Here is a 17,905-nt window from a genome sequence, read left to right on the forward strand (position 1 = left end):
CTACTCGGCCCTAAGTGTTTTTTGCATATAAATCGAGTAAATCTCATCCGATTTTGCTAGATTTAGTTTTTATGGAAGGTAATTGAATACCGAAAAGAACGTGGCAAAAAAAGTTTAAAATTTGGGCCCTTGGACTAAGGCCGCTACTCGGCCCTAAGTGTTTTTTGCACATAAATCGAGTAAATCTCATCCGATTTTGCTAGATTTAGTTTTTTATGGAAGGTAATTGAATACCGAAAAGAACGTGGCGAAAATTTTTTCAAATTTGGGCCCTTGGACTAAGGCCGCTACTCGGCCCTAAGTGTTTTTTGCACATAAATCGAGTAAATCTCATCCGATTTTGCTAGTTTTTGTTTCATTTGAGAGATAATTGAATGCCGAATAGAATGATGGCAAAAAAAGTTTCAAATTTGCGCCCTTGGACTAAGGCCGCTACTCGGCCCTAAGTGCTTTTTGCACATAAATCGAGTAAATCTCAACCGATTTTGCTAGTTTTTGTTTTATTTGAGAGGTAATTGAATACCCAATGGAAAGTTGGCAAAAAAATTTGGGTTTATAAAATAATGTCGTAAATTGTTGGTTTTATTTGAGAGGTACTTCGTACGGGCTTTCGTAATTGCGCTATGCGCAATTTTAAAAATGAACACTTTCAGTAAATTTGACCATGCCCAACTTGACTTGCATTTTGGTAACAGACGCATTAGAGGGTTGTAGACGTATTAGGGTTCCGGGCGTATTACGGCTACGGACGTATTATGGTTACGGACGAAATAGGATTACGGATCGTACGGGGCTAAGTCGCAGCAAACGCTCCGACTGTTCTGATGCCTTGTTTTATATGGAAACTATTAGAAAAAGCTGCCGTTTAAGTTAAAAGTAACAATGGAAGTACTTAGTGAATGAAAATTGTATTTTTATTTATCAAAAATACAAAAAGAAAGAATTTCAGTGTGGAAAAGTAAAAAAAATTTAGATTCTGCAAGATTTGCAAAAGAATGTCACATTTACTTGTTTTGCTGCAGCGGCAGTAATATCAATACATAACAAATGGAACCAATCGAGGCAAGTACACAGCACATTACCTGAAATGTGTAGATAAACAAGAAAATTCAAAGCACTGGCGATGGTTTTGTACTGATACGATAATCTGTAGTAGAACAGAACTTTGTTTTTGAAGTAGATAAATTTTGGATAAGGTTCAGACTCAATATCTGAGCTGCTATCTAGTGTGATCGGACCCATTCGTAAAAGGAAAAATCTAATTGCTAAAGTCCAACAGAGTATTTTCGTTCCTATTCGTAAAGGGATTAATCTAATTGCTAAAGTCCATCACAGTATCTACGGACCCATTCGTAAAAGGAAAATTCTAATTGCTGAAGTCCATCACAGTATTTTCGTTCCTATTCGTAAAGGGATTAATCTAATTGCTAAAGTCCATCCCATTCGGACCCATTCGTAAAAGGAAAAATTTAATTGCTGAAGTCTACCGCAGTATGTTCGAACTCATTCGTAAAAAGAAGAATCTAATTACTAAAGTCCAACAGAGTATTTTCGTTCCTATTCGTAAAAGGATGAATCTAATTGCTAAAGTCCATCACAGTATGTTCGGACCCATTCGTAAAAGGAAAAATCTAATTGCTGAAGTCTATCGCAGTATGTTCGGACCCATTCGTAAAAGGAAAAATCTAATTGCTGAAGTCTACCGCAGTATGTTCGAACTCATTCGTAAAAGGAAGAATCTAATTACTAAAGTCCAACAGAGTATTTTCGTTCCTATTCGTAAAAGGATGAATCTAATTGCTAAAGTCCAACAGAGTATTTTCGTTCCTAATTGTAAAAGGATGAATCTAAGATTGCTAAAGTCCATCACAGTATGTTCGAACCCATTCGTAAAAGGAAAAATCTAATTGCTAAAGTCCAACAGAGTATTTTCGTTCCTATTCGTAAAAGGATGAATCTAATTGCTAAAGTCCATCACAGTAGGTTCGGACCCATTCGTAAAAGGAAAAATCTAATTGCTGAAGTCTATCGCAGTATGTTCGAACTCATTCGAAAAAGGATGAATCTAATTTCTAAAGTCCATCACAGTATTTTCGTTCCCATTCGTGAAAGGAAGAATCTGATTGCTAAAGTCCAACAGAGTATGTTCGAACTCATTCGTAAAAGGAAGAATCTAATTACTAAAGTCCATCAGACTATTTTCGTTCCGATTCGTAAAAGGAAGAATCTAATTGCTAAAGTCCAACAGAGTATGTTCGCTCCTACTAAAACGGTAACTTTTTTCTTATTTTTCCATAACAAAAGCGGGATTTATGTTGGAGTTGGGTGCAAATAGTGTTTATATGACTATTTACACCCGGGTGCAAATAGTCACTTCGGATTGAAAAAAGAGAACTAAGCGATTTAGCACCAAGGAAAATTATTTGATGTGTGGACACAAATTTTCAGATCTTCAAATATTTTTTTGTCTAATGCACCTTTTGGTCGACCGATATTTTCTCAATAGATTTTTGTAATTGTAACAAAAACGTAACGATCGTTGGCCTATCCACGGCCGACAAATTGAGCCCACTCTGATGTTCGCACTCACCACCCAAGGCCAGCCATCAGTCAAAGTATGGTCAACTTTCAAACAGTGCTGTACGTCTGGGCCGCTGCTATTTGCTCGTCGTGCATAAAGTACCTCTTGGTCATGAAACATTGTTTAGCCACATCTCTGCCTGCAGTTGTTTAGACGAAATGATGCTTCCGTTTTAGTTTTGAATGTGTGGCATGAATCAATCAATCACAACATAAATCAAAAAAGGACCTAGCTATTTAAAGCATTCTAGGGGCTTACCCTGTATATGGAATTTTAGTTACCTGCTGCTTGTTAATTATCAAATCAATTATTTTGTTGCATTTATATTTTCTGGCAAACCTTTTGAAGAATTGTTCACACATAGTTCATCGTCGAGCTTGACCTTCCAAATGTCAAATGGATAATTTTGGGAACCTAAATTTTTCACTATTTTCTCCACTGGAGAATAACACATTAAATTATCAATAATCAACCGAGTAAAATCCTGTTTTTCTGGAATAATTTTCAGAACCTTATCCCGAGATGGCCCATCTTCGAACTTAACCTCAGGAATCCCATTCCTCGTTGATTTAAAAAAAAATCATCAAAATCGGTTATGAATTACTCAAGTTATCGTGATGACAAAAAAAAATTGGTTACAAACAATTACGTTTTTCATCACATTTCATACATTGTTAGGTTACAAGGGAATAATTCTTTTGAAATGACATTTTAGACGGTATGCTTACTTTCAACTTCTAGCTATCCTATACTTAAAGTTCAAGATAAGAATAGTGAAGATTTATTGCTCAGAAAGAATTCTATACTTATTAAATTGACTCGGAATTATAAAGTGCCTATTTTGTGTTGAGTGTTCGACGTTCCTCTTCTCGCGACATGCAAAAAAAAACAAACAAAAATACATTTTGCATCGCTTATCATTTTAAAATTTAATTTAATTTAATAGCATTTTTGCAATGAAAAACATGTTATTTATGTTCGGCTGATTAATAGTTTAATAGGCACCAGGAGGGTATGTTTTATGAAAATGTATTTAAATAATTTTGTATAAGTTAAATTTGCAAAACGGGACAATTTCCATTCCAAAATTTATGTGATTACTGAAATCCCTTATTCAGGGATATTAACATGAATGAGTCTACAGTGAATTAATATGTTATAATATTTATAATTAAAATATTAAGTTAATCTAGTCTTTATTTTGATATTCGAACTTTGAGCCAATAGCCTTTCTGCCTTTCGTATTTATCGATTTATCGACTAACTGCTTTGCAGGATTCTTTGTCTGTTTTTGTAACCACAGTTCAAAAGCTTGCACCAAAAGAAATTGATCAAATACTTACTATTCGATAGTTCGCTAAATTGACGTTAGCATAATTTTTACTGTTACTGTTTAGTGTTACGAATACAGTTTTCGAAAATATTTATGTCTTTTGGTTGAAAAGAGCTGCTAAACAGCACTTAAGGAAAACTATATGAAAACATTACACTTTCGTTGCACATTTATGCCGCACAAATAAGGTGAACCGAAATCCCCGAAAGACGTGAACTATAAATCTCATGTTACCCAGACACCATTTACTCACTTAAAAGTGACAAAATTGAACCAAACACGAAATCGGTCCCTGTACACACGAAATGACACAAAATGGAATGTCGTGTTCTATAAAAATATTACTTAAAAGAACTAAGTGCAAGAAGTTTCCTGTTCAACAAAAAATGTTTATTTTTTCACTGTTACAAAAACCACTTGACACATAAATTTTCTAACAAGCTTCAAGTGAAAGAAGTAAAAAAAACGACATCAAAATTGTTTAAGGATAATAATTAAGGCACATTAAATCCATTTTCGGTAACAGCTCCCATAAAGTATCCCACACCTCTTGGCAATAATAATAATGTCGTCGACGTTTTGTTTTTGCTGTAAACACTTCTTAAGTGGCTTAGACGGCTTGTAGCACTTCTAAAATAAATAACCTTGTCGGAGAGAATATATATGTTGCAGATATCAATAATTTACCCTTAAATATGTTTGTTTGAGGGTTAAAATGCCTTTGAAATAATTTTTACACATGCAATCCTATTGTAAGTACGCATTTTTCTAATAATACATTTTTTTATGTCATCGTTTCTTCCTCCCTTCACCATGTTGCTACATTTAAAATTATTGTTTACAAAACTAAATTTAGTTTTAAACACTTTTTGTTAGATTTATTTCGAGAACAAGAGAGTCCTATTAGAATGCTTAACAGCCATAAATTAGTCGTATGCTTCATTCAAATATCACTTAACGAAATAAGCATTCTCCTTTCATAAAAAACAACAACAGAACATCGAATACGAAAATCACTTGTTTCTCATTAGATTTGAAATTATATGTCGTCTCTGCCGAAGGGCTGGTTGAGAATGCCAAATGAAAACCAAAGTTGGAAAATAATTTCAATATGCAAAAATTTTCGATATTTAATTTAGGCGACAGTTGGTCGATAAGCTATGGTGTAACTGCACAACTGTTTGTTGTTTGAAATTTTTTATTATTGTTAAAAGTGTAATGAAAGGGGTCCCGTACAAAGAATCGAAAGTGTTGGGATATTGAAATTGTATGCGTTTTGGTATATACACAAAATTCATACATTATCATCCCTACCCCAACAATTGAATTTCATTATCAGCCTGATAGATGAAGCGTTTTACGTTGTAAAGGAGTGTTCTGTAGGCAAAAATATTGTTTTTATATATGTAATAACATTTATAGCATTGCGGTAAATATATCGACATTAAACACTGTTTTTTGGATCAATTATTCCATTGATATGACGTCAATATTAATTACCTAGAGTTCATAAGCCTACATTAATATGTCGATAAGTTGGTCGCTTCCGCAAAACAATAAAACATTATAAGGTACCGGTGAATATACCGAAAATTAATACTCTTCTGTATATTACACGTACACTCGTTACACTCGTGTTTGTGTAATATACAGAAGAGTATTAATTTTCGGTATATTCACCGGTACCTTAATGTACTATTCAATAATTGCATCCATATGACACTAAAATCGAAATGGTCTCCCTACATCGCTCATAATTTAGTTCTCATAAAAATAGACAGTCAGCAAAATGTTTCATTGCCCAGCGGTAACATTAAAGAGATTTCTTTTCGTTTGTTTTGAAAAAGTATGAACAATGGAATTTCGGATGATCGACGATTCCTTCTCTTCTATTGTAAAAGAATCAGTCAAAAAACCCTTAAAAGGTAAATGTGACGCAAGTCATTTTTATCTTACTTACAAAATATCTGATATCGCTGAGGGTGACGCATTGTGCGCCGTACGCAAAAAACCACAAAAAATTGTGAATGAAAATTTTACAAAAATAAATTAGTTTGTCTAGTGGTTAAATATCGCGACTTCGTCGCTCATTTCCAGCCCACTACAAACAAAACGTCGTTCCTAACTTATGCTAAGAGGCTTTTTCAGCGAACTCGATTCCAGCACTCGCCTCCGGCTCTTGCTGGAAACCTCTCGTTCGCTAAAAATGCCTCTTAGCATGCGTTAGGAAAAATACTATTGCGTCACAAGTGGCAGATGATTCGGTTTTCTTCCGTTTAAATTCTTTCAGTACATTTTTAACCATTTAAGGAGAGAAGTCAAAAAGTGGATGTATATGTGCTCCGCCGCCCCAAAAAAATAAATCAATCTTTTTGGTAGTGGAATTGCGTCACGCCCGCATGATGTAGAAAATGACAATAATTAAGTGTGCTTTGATAGCTCAAGCACGGCAGACTAAAGTAAACCAGGTAGTAGCGCTTGATTTGACTAGGGACCTGAATTATCTAGTAGCCTCAAAACCATGCTGAGTAGCTCAAGCTAAAACAAACCCAAATGAAAATCTGTTCAGCCTGTCGTTTCACTATTATTTGCAGAATTTAATGATTGGTCTATAGAAATAATAAAAGTTGACACTATGTTCCACGTATTTAAATCATTGTCCATGTTTCGTATACACTTACACATTCTAAGAGAATATAATATTTAAAGAATTAATGAAAAACTTAAGGAAAAATCTTCTAGCCTGCCGCTTCCATATTTTTAAAGTGCATGTTTGATTGCCTAGTCTACGATTTTTCATTTCTATCGAGTAATTTGTTGCTTATGTTCACTGTTTGAGGTACTAGTACCGCAATATTACACTTAACATTATCGAAATAACAAAAGTTGATGCTGAAAATCTTACCAATCAGACGATAAAGCTAAAATTGTGTCTGAAGGCGTCTTAATAAAACGTAAAACTTTTTTTTAACTAATTGCTTCATTCACAATAACATTTTTCTTCCTGTAGACCGTCACATTCACTCACCAAATTTAGTACCGAAAGAGCAACATTCTCCCCTACTATTTTCTCTCAATTTTCATTCCCGCTTATGTCATTTTCGATCCTATCTTTATTCTTTCCCAAATGTGTCAAGTTGTTGTATGTACGCGAATGTAATGTTTTTAGTGTTTTGTGACAATGCATTCATAAGGATTGCTTTCAGCATTCATACGGACTGCTTTCGGCATTCATTCGGATGTCTTTCGGCATTCCTACAGATTGCTTATTTTTCGACATTTTTGAGAATACATGCACACGGAACGGACTTCTTTAGGCATTCATACGGATTACTTTCGGCATTAATATGGAATGCTTTTGCACCAGTATGTTGTTCAGTTTTGTTGTTATGTTTTGTTCGGAATGTGACTTTGGTACTCCAGGAAGAAAAATAGTATACAATCCGCTTCGCGTCGCTCCATCCCTGGACGTTTTCACCACCTGGGTCTAAAACACACCTTTTTGATCCTTGGTATGTAACATACTATTATAAAGTTTCAGTTAATTAGATTGGATCGTACTGCTACACAGTTGTCACATCAATATTGTCAACAGCTAAGATAAAGAACAAACTCAATTAGGTCACATGTGTAGCAAATGTTTGCCAAAAATTATTATAAATGTAGAAAAAAAAGTTTAACCTTACCATTCTTCCGGTCACGACATCTACTAACACTCCAGTTTCTTTCATTTTCCCTCTGAAAACTTTATATCCGTCCATGTAAGGTTTTCAATAAAATATCCTTCAGTTACACATGGAAGCCAATTCAAACTTACTTGCGATAAATAATAAATAAGTTTTTTTTTCAGTCTGCTCTGCGTGTGTGTGCTTTTTATTTTTGCCATCGATCGAACCAATCTGGTCAACATTACATATAATACAATACCATTGATATTTCAGTCACGAAATCAAATCAAAACAAATTCCTAAATTATTCGGTAAATATTGCATTTTATGTGGAAAAAGTTCTGCTTTACTTTTCGACTTAATTTGAGACTTCTTAACTAGGCCCCACCACTTGGGTGGGTCATTTCCCTTGACTGACTATCAATACTTTCAATAATTCCAGTCCCAGTTGTCTTACCATTTTTAAAAAAGCTGTTGTTTTGAAAAACACAAAATTATAGTCAGATGAAAAAGCAAAACAAGAATGGTCTCTTTGCTACATCATTAATTGAGTATCTCTTTTATTTTCACTGGGCATTTAGAAAACTCAAAATTTATTTAATTTTCTTAAGAGCTGCGTGAATCGAAGGTTCAGCGAGCGATGAGTCTCCTATATAGTCTACTAAAAGCGCTGAAAAGGTGGCATATTTCTTGCCTACCGCTTGAATAAATTAAACTCGTGTGAAACTGGGCCCTCGCTTCGCTCTGGCCGCAAAGTTCACACTCGTTCAAACATTTTAGGAACGAAAAAAATTCTTTTAAGAATACTTCTTAATTGTTAGACCAGAAATCCAGAATTTCACAACTCGTCAAATAAGAAATTTGTCTGGAAATCCGTTGCAAAAATGTCGTGGTATAACAAGTTATGTTTACAATTACTCCAAACTCACTACTCCAATATCATTCTCTGTCAATTAAAACAAAAAAAATTGAAAATCGGGTAAAAATTACTCAAGTTATCGCGCGGTAACAAGAGAAAGCGTCTGTGTTGAATTTCTCCCATCTCGTTGTTCGAACATTATCCATCTACAAACTCAGCCTCAAGAGTTTCAATCTTCGTCGATTAATACAAAATCTTTGAAAATCGGATCTCATTACTCCAATATTGCCCATCTACGAACTTAACCTCATGATTTTCATTCTCCGTCGATTAAAACCAAAATTTTGAAAATCGGTAAAGAATTACTCGAGTTATCGAGTCCACAAGTGTACGGACGTTTTCTGTATTTTACGTTTTTTGCCAATTTAGAACATTTTCAAAATATCAAAGTGAACTTAGCGTTACGGACATTTAAGGGTATTTTCTTTCATAAGACCCTGACTTTCAGTCAAGGGAATAAATAAAAATGACGATTCTTTAGGAAATTTGCAAAATCTTTTTACTTGTCGAGAGATTTAGCTCAATAAACCGACAGTTGTAGGTAATAGGTGCGTATGTATATTAGTTATTTATCTACCAAGGTAGGTATGAAGGTATTTTTTCGCACTAGACGTCGTGTGCGAAAAAATACCGGCATACTTACCGTGGTAGATACAACGTTTTTCGCAATTTCGGACCATAATCACCTTTCCAATGCAAAACATGTCCTACATTTTGACCAAAATTCTTTTGTAGGGTACGGACCCCAGTATTCGGCATAGTTTAGAATATCGGCCATCTATTGTTTAGAACAATGAAACCCAATGAAACCCATTGTTGTGGCCGATATTCTAAACTATGCCGAATACTGGGGTCCGTACCCTATGCAGAAATTCATTTGAACGATCAAGAAGGCTGCATTATAATACACATTGCAATGTGATGTAAAGAGACGCGTTGAATGAAAGCGAGTAGTCAATGCTTAGTATAATAGTATATACGCTTCAACAATAAGTTCGGTATAATTGTGTGACTCTATAGCCCAATGGCTATAGTCGCTGCTTTGTGTTCAAAAACCTTTTGGTGTCGGGAGTTCGATTTCTGGTCAATGCAAGATTTTTATTTATGCTGCGTGCGAATATCGCATTGTGTCCAGAAATACAGTGAAATAAATACCTTCAAAACGACATTAAATGGATGCATGGAAAGGTGATGATTATGGACCGGAATTGCGAAAAACGTTTTTCATGCCTCGTGGACGGCTTATTTTAGGCACTTTCGCTTGTCGACGAAATTGCCTAAAATATACCGTCCACAACAGATACGTATGTAACTATTAATTTTTTAATTTTTATCTGGGGTACTTCGCTTAATTTTATAATTAGTTGAGAAAAATACTTTGAAATTATTAACCACTTTACTTCTTTAGTTTGACTTTTACAGAACAGTAAGTAATACTGCCATGTCTCAAGTATCAGTCCACTGAAATTGATCTTCGATTATCCTAAAGAAAACTTGTATCAAACGACCATTAATCATTTATAATTCAATTAATTCGGATCAATATCACAACAATACACTTCATTAAATAACATTAGACAACAACAACTAAAAACGAATTTCACCATAAGGATTGGGTCCATTGTTGTTACAACTTTTTTCTTTTTCTTTTTCTTTAACAAAAAGAAATCAAAGGAATATCGGAAATATTTCGTGGTTAGATGTAATGGTTTCTTTTTATCTACAAATTTTATTAAAGAAAAATGTTGATTCTGGTTTCGGTGTCTGTTAGAGATTAATAAAAAATCAATAAAAATATTGGGCTATTGTTACAGTGAAATTAGCCTCCTGAGAATACATGGGAATAGGTTTCTAGTGATAGGACTGTAGCACGCTATTTAAAATTTCAGCAGCCATATGTTGAACTTTAAAAACTTCCAAGCATTAAGTAAATTAATCTGTTAAATAGAACTAAACAAAACCTAATTGCATTTTCATTTTACCAACTTATATGCCAGAATCAAACTACGTGTAAGATATAATTTGCATATATCTTATGTACATGAAACAACGATTTATCTCCTGCAAGCTGATATTTCATACATTACGCGTTTCTGCATATAAACACAAACACATACATAACCACAGCCTATCTTCTTCTTCTTCTTCCACAGCCTATACGATTGGATAATTCACACATAACCCACCTAGGGTAAATTTACTTTCCATCTACATATTTGAAGAAAAAAAAATCGCCGAACGGCGGAAGCGAACACGGGACCAGCAGCATATCAACCAAACATGCTGACCACTACGCCAACAAATCAGATAACGCGATGCAATTGGTGTCGGTAGTGGTTCGTTAGTCACTTCTACATCGATCAAATAATCAGAGTAGTCGGAATGATGTGATTTGAACTTGAGGTGGATAGTATATGTGTGTAAGTAAATAAAGGATTCTCTGTATGATGTTTTTTTTTGTTGTGAATGCGTTTTAAAACAACATGCTTAATTAATTAAATTTAAATCCAAATTTTTGTGGTTATTTCGCTAATGTATGAAATATCAGCTTGCAGGAGATAAAACATTGTTCTACCTTGGTGAATATTTCTCGAATCACTTCTTATGTACAATTGTATATACACTCGCTGGCGCTCGTTATATACAATTGTACATACGAAGTTATTCTCGAAATATACACCAAGGTAGAAAATGTACTATTTCTCATTCCTCTCTCATTCCCCTTAAGCATTTAAATTTAAAGTGATATATATTCAGTTTACAAAGCTGTGCAATTTTAATTCTCTTACCGACATGCAAGCCGGCTCAAATGTGTTGCCGCTGTAACTATTTTACATTCCCAGCTGGATTAGCGAATGAAAACGTTGTGAGAACGAGAATAATACCTACTAGAGTAAAATTGAGATGGTGAGGATGATCAAACGCATGATATAATTTCAAAATAATCGTTTCGAATAAGTTACTGTTGCACCATTGCACCACAGTCAGCCTTACTAAAATGTCTTATTTACTACAGTGATTATGCTCTCAATTTTTTAGAATAAAAGAAGATCCGCACAACGCTTATCTTAAACGTCAACTCTCATATCTGCTCGGGCATATTAGCTACAGTGTGCAAATTGTTCGTTTTAAAATGTCTGTTAATTGATGTAATGTGATTAATGTTTGGATTAATGTTTACTTTTGCGATTTATGATGAACACATTTTGCCGAACATAATTATCTAGTTGGTGTGAAGAAAATTTTGAGCTCATCATCGTAGACTGCACATTTATTTACGCACAATATTTTTATGTGTTCTGCGAAAAAGTCTCACCATGTCAAGCTTTTCTTAAATTATAATTCTTTTCAATGAAAATCATCCCATCATCTACACAATCTAATCTGTGATTTTAGTACAACCGTATACGAAATAATTAATTTAAAAAGTAGCACAAAAAGAACCAACAACAACACAACAAAAATACCACGGTTGACAGAAAATCTTCAATATCCTTTGCACCAATGAATAAGTTAGGTAATAAATAAAATGTATCAATGCATCAATGTATCAAATACACACATTTGCAAAAGAGGATCTTTTCCATTCTTCATTCAAAATCTATGAAAAGTTATAATTTATCTAAAGAACCATAAATCCAATTCTCTTCTTCGAGATATGTTTTTTTTTGAATGGCTTAAATGACATAGTCAGTCACACACAAGGAGATGCCGTAATAAATATAAGGTAAAAAGTTGTGATATTCGTTTTCCTATATTTTGTATTCTCGTATCGCACATGTACATAAATGTTGATGTCGTTTATGAAAGTTGGAAAAAAGATTTCGGTCATTGTTAAAAATATTTGTTATGAATCTTCAATAAATTCTTTAGATAAAAACTAGAACTATCTTTGGTTATGCTATTTATATGGGATATGGGTGCTATTCTACCCTCGGTCTAATAATACATTATGTTGATAAATGATTGTGAACTGTGAACGAACAATATAAATTCTTAAATAAACTGTCAACTATACCTACGCGAGCCATGCAATAGAGAACACATATTGTGGGATTTTTACAATAATATGACGCTTATGTAATTAATTGGACCCGTGATGGAAGGCACTGTGTAGTTTTAAGGTATAGATGCTTCATTAGAAAAATATCACGGAATGTCATATCACGGCTTGTCGTGGAAACAAGTTTTTAAACCTGGAATTGGGGTGGGTGTCTTTATCGGGTATAGAAATAATGTTTTCTTCCCGGTAACCAAAAACATGGAACAGACTTCCCGGTCCATACATTTCCCGCTGATTAGACCCGTACGAAGTACTGGGGTCTTATAGGTTTACGCATACGTTTGTAACACGTCGAATTGGACTCCCTGAGTAAGGGGAAACCTATTGTGGTTGTCCAGAGATACCAAATCAGCGAAAAAAAAGTCCGTCCGTCTGTCCGTCCGTCTGTCTGCACGATAACTTGAGTAAAACGCATCCGATTTTGAATTTTTTTTTTCCCGTTTGATAATGTCAAAAGACAGGCTAAGTTCGAAGATTTGAACATATTTCGTCTGTTTTAGCTTTATTAGATAGGTATTGACCGTACCAAGTTTATGAAATTATGTTCTCCGGAGCGTGAGCTAGGTCTCTTGGAGTGAGCTCTTATCTGGCTCCTCGGGCGTACAGTGAACGTGGAGTATTTTGTCAATATCTCGAGTAAATTTTGACCGAATTTCATGATTTTTTTTTGTTTGAAAGGTATTAATAAATGTGAATCGTCAGTACTATTTCAGGTTTCCTAACAAAATGGCTTCCGGCGGCCATATTGGATTTTAGTAAAATTGAAATATCTGTGTAAAAATGGTACTTAAAGAGTTTCTGTTAACAGAGAAGTTACTGATTATCTGTTTTAGTCGTTTTCAGAATCCCATATATGGACGTCTATATATAAATATATACAACTATATTGAGCTATATACAGGCATATAGAGCTTTATAATATCATATTCATCTGTGAAATGTTTATTTATAGTGAAATATAGGTAAATGTAGCGGTATATAGCTATTTAAAAAGGAATTTATGAAATTTGACTTCGTACGGGGCTGTCTATATTGCCTCACGCAATTTATTTGTATATGATAACAAGGCAAAGAGTGGATAATGCAAGTGATTTTAAAGCGCGAATAGCTTTTCAGCAGAGAAGAAAATGAAGTAAGAGAAATGAAGGGTTTCACATTAAAGGCTTTTGATACGAATAGGTGTTTCGTACGGGTCGGCGTTAGCTATGTTTTTTTGATTTCCAGGTGTCCAGGATACCAGGATACCGCATTATTTCCACGGTAGTCAAAATCGGATCTTTGGTCACAAACCCATTTAAAGGGTAAAGAATATGCAATTTTAAGAACTAATATCCGAATATCTCAATACTCCCAAAGAGCCTGAAGGGAACTCAATTGTTTCCCAACCCCATAATGTCTGGTTCCGCCCAGAAATATTGGAATAATGAAGAAATGCTTCTTAAAAAAAACCTCAAAAGAAACAAAACCCTAAAGGTCCTCGAGTTCTCAACCTGAGAAGATAGTGATCCAGAATTTTAGGAGCCAGCCTATCAACACCTCGATAGCTTGCTCGATAGTGACAAAAGTCCAGAATGGAACCAAAACTGAAAAATATTAGAACTCCGCCTTGGAAGCGATAAGGTGGAGAAAATATTAAAAACGTTATTCGACTGAAAAGGAATAATTCAAATGTAAACAAAAAAAATGTCTCTCCATCTCAAAATTATCTTGCACGGAAGATGACGCAAATATAGCGTTGAAGCGTCTGTTAAAATTGCGTTTTATTTACAACAACTGATCCCAACTGAAGAATATCCCAATAATAATTAATTCAAAGAATATGTTGCAGTACGGAACTACCATTTGTTTAAATCTGCCACGTATAAATACTATTTCAATCAAACTTTTTCGGGAACATTAGGGTTATTAGGTGAACTTACCTCTTTTTCAAAATACATGCTGGTATAGACGCGTCATTTTCATCAGTGACTGATTTTATTCAACGGTTCAAGACACCTCTAATATTTCAAATGATTTCTCTTTTATTAATAAAATATTTTCTGCCTAACATAACAAAAAACAGTGTTACAGTTCGAATGATTTCACTGTTCAGCCATTTCCACAAGATGCCGCTTTTCGTGTTTCATTAAATTCCATTTTTTATTAAAACTCCGCCGACAGAATACACATTTCATACGATTTGGATTGTTACCATCAATTCTGCGATAGTGTGAGATTTCGTGTCGATGCAACAAAAATGCACTGCTGAACGAATCCGCATCACAATCGGAATGGCTGCATTTGTAAATTCGTTTCTGATTATGGGCAACCTTTAGATGCATCGTTACATCCAAATAACTCTCGAATTTCATATCACAAATGGCGCATAGAATACCGTCTTTCTGTGGGTTCGTTGTTCGAATTTCGGCTGCTATTTTCTTCACTTCAGTTTGACCTGTTGCTTGCGATGTCTCCGATTTGATCATCCGCTTTGTTAATGGCACGTGTGTGATGACTGTTTTGTCATCAGTTTTCGGCTCTGTCTTGAAAACTTTTTTGGGCAAAGTTGTTTTACGATCTATTCGGCCTTTTGTCAGGTGGATGAGCTGATGTCGTCTCAAGTCATACGGTCGGGTGAACGAATTTTTTCCACAAATATTGCATTCATACACTTGAGCATATGATTTGTTGCGATGATGCACGCGTATCAAATGAGATTCCAGCGTTTCTTTTTTGGAAAGTGTTGTCCGACAAATTGAGCAAAAATTTGATGATTTTATAGTTTTCACTGTGCGGACCGTTTCTTCTGATTGCTTCGTATTTTTTGGCTGCAATTTCCTGTTCAGTTCCTCTGTGGAAAGGTAACGTTTATTATCCGTACAAACTTTTGCGTTAGAGGTAACAGGTGAGACATTCTTTGACTGGTAAATAGGCTTGTCGAATGTTTCGGTAGTTGGTTTCCTAGCACTTTGACTTAGTATGTTAAGTAGCACTGAATTTTTATTTCTTTCACCATTACGTCGCTGAGATTCAAAATTGTTCGTAGCATTTAAAGGTGATGCCTCAGCTGACAGATTAATGTATCGGACATGAGTAAGTTTGTGTCTTTCCAAGTCGTACGATCTGGTAAATGAATTCCGGCCACAAATCTTGCATTCGTAAATTTTTGCATGATTTTTCGGGCGATGATGCACGTCCATTAGATGAGATTCCAATGAATTTTCCATGTGACTCAATGTTTTCGAACAAAGTGGACAATAAATGGGGCATCCAACCGCTAGTTCACCATCGCTTTGATGATCGGGAACGGACAATTTGTAATCTTCGTATTCCTCGAATGATTCTTTTTTAATGTTTGCTACCACTGCTTCTACATCACTATCATTTGACATCCAATCCGGTTCGTTGATTGTCATCGGCGTTAATGCATCAACGTTTTCGTCTTCGGATGGCTCATAGAAATACTTTTCGATGTGCATAACTGTATCGTCCAGATTTTCAAAATCCTTGCCACATTGAAGGCAAATGAAATAGTAGCAGCCCATCGCATCCCGAACTAATTCAGCAGTCTTGTAAAGAGGACTCTCCGAATCCATTTCGCATCAGTTCCAATCAAATCACAATCAGCCACTGTTATTACAGTTTAAATTGTTTTATTGTCGTGGACAACCTCCAGGGAATTATCACCGAGATGGACACTGAATTACAACACAATAAGCGTTTTTCGTTCCTTGTTTATCAAATAACACGTTTTAGTAATCGAGTTGTGTAATCAAAACATTGTTTATAACTGGTCCGAATGTGACAGCAGTGGTGTACTGACGCGCTTTATGCGCAAAGAAGTGAAACTATACCAGATGTACTAGATGAAATAGTTATTTATGAAACAGGTTGGAACTGATGTTTTTGCAACTAGATGTGAAGTTATCAAACGCATTCAATTTTATTTAAATTTTCTCAACTCAGTGACGAAAATTAAAACTTTCGATGGCTTTTGAGAAAGACGTTGCATGTATTTAAGTGATATTGCTTATTATTTTTTAATAAATTATTTTTTCCTAGCTTTCGATTACAGCCAGTAATCTTCTTCAGGGAACTAATGTATTGTATCGCCTACTGTGACTTTTTATATGTGTGTGCTGCTATGCTATTTGTTCTATATGTTTGGGTGGATGTGTAATGTCTGATAGTAGTTTAGTTTGGTAGTATTGGTTTCCATGCATTGCTTAGGACCAGACCTTAGGACTAGATAAATGCTAAATAGCCTCAATACAACGTACACATACACTCCTCGGGTAATAGCGGCAGATTCAAATTGCATGCGACATTTTGTCGTTTTGGAACCACAACAAACAGTGTCATTTTGGAAAATTTTTACAAAATCATAAACATTGAATTATTGTTGATTTATTTTGTTGGTTTTTTTAATTTTTAAAATATTGAACGTGGTATTTGTGGCCGTCCAGTCAAATGTTTTGTGTTATATACATAATTAGTAATATTTCATGTAAAATTTTCTATAAAAAATTGATGGGTCTGAGTCTGGGTAAACAAGACTTCACATAACTTTCAACATAGTCATATAGGACGCAACTCTAGATTCTAGTAATATTTCACAATACTTTACTGTTCAAGCAACTAAATAGTAACTAGTTGTCTTGAAAAAAATTTATTTGTGAACTCAAAGTTGAATAATTTGTCGATTCATTTGGAAGTGTGCAGGTTTGTAGTGCATAGAAAGACGTTCTGATCGAACTCAAAGTTGAATAATTTATCGATTCATTTGGAGTTGTGCAGGTTTGTAGTGCATAGAAAGACGCTGTAATCAAGGTCGAACGGTCCTTGAATGAAAGCGCTGTACGTCGAAAATCAACACATGGTTTTCGTCTTCAGAATCTCTTGGATAGCAACAACCAAAAATTGTGTCAATGGATAGTTAAGAGTAGTCTACTGGAAGTCCACCGATATTAGGGAAGCCGTTTTTGTTGCTGTCCAAGATGGTGACAAGAAATTTGAATACGTCACAGAACTTCTAAAAGCTCTGCTCCCGCCACATAGCTACTAAAAAACGAAAAATCTAACAGACCGCGTTGTTACTGGTCTCATCTTTCTAACGATATCAAAGATACGTGGGTAGAGACCCGACGAATGCATTTTTCATTAGTACATACAGATACTAGTATACACAGTACAACTTTACGTTCACAAACAAATTTTTTTCCACATAATTAATTAATAAATAATGAACGAATTTAATTAACGATTATTTATAAATGAAAAATAATCGTATTCTAAGCGAATAAACATCTGAAAATGATTTCGCAGTATTTTTTCTCACATTTTGTAAGATGGCATTTTCCCT

At 34.7% G+C, this 17,905-nt stretch overlaps 1 protein-coding gene across 1 annotated transcript in view; it reads right to left on the bottom strand.

Annotated features, from left to right (window-relative positions):
• Positions 1–16,338, bottom strand: part of LOC119084522 (zinc finger protein 809-like) — a 32,731-nt gene extending 16,393 nt beyond the window's left edge. The window contains exons 1-3 of the mRNA XM_037194535.1: positions 14,633–16,338; positions 7,436–7,438; positions 3,931–3,938 (exon numbers count right to left, since the gene is read on the bottom strand). Of these exons, the coding sequence (XP_037050430.1) occupies positions 14,646–16,139 (1,494 nt within the window). The 5' untranslated portion in view covers positions 16,140–16,338 and the 3' untranslated portion in view covers positions 3,931–3,938; positions 7,436–7,438; positions 14,633–14,645. The remainder of the gene's footprint in view (positions 1–3,930; positions 3,939–7,435; positions 7,439–14,632) is intronic.
• Positions 16,339–17,905: the final 1,567 nt, after the last annotated feature.

This window comes from Bradysia coprophila, unplaced genomic scaffold, assembly GCF_014529535.1.
Source record: "Bradysia coprophila strain Holo2 unplaced genomic scaffold, BU_Bcop_v1 contig_75, whole genome shotgun sequence".
Lineage (NCBI taxonomy): Eukaryota > Metazoa > Arthropoda > Insecta > Diptera > Sciaridae > Bradysia > Bradysia coprophila.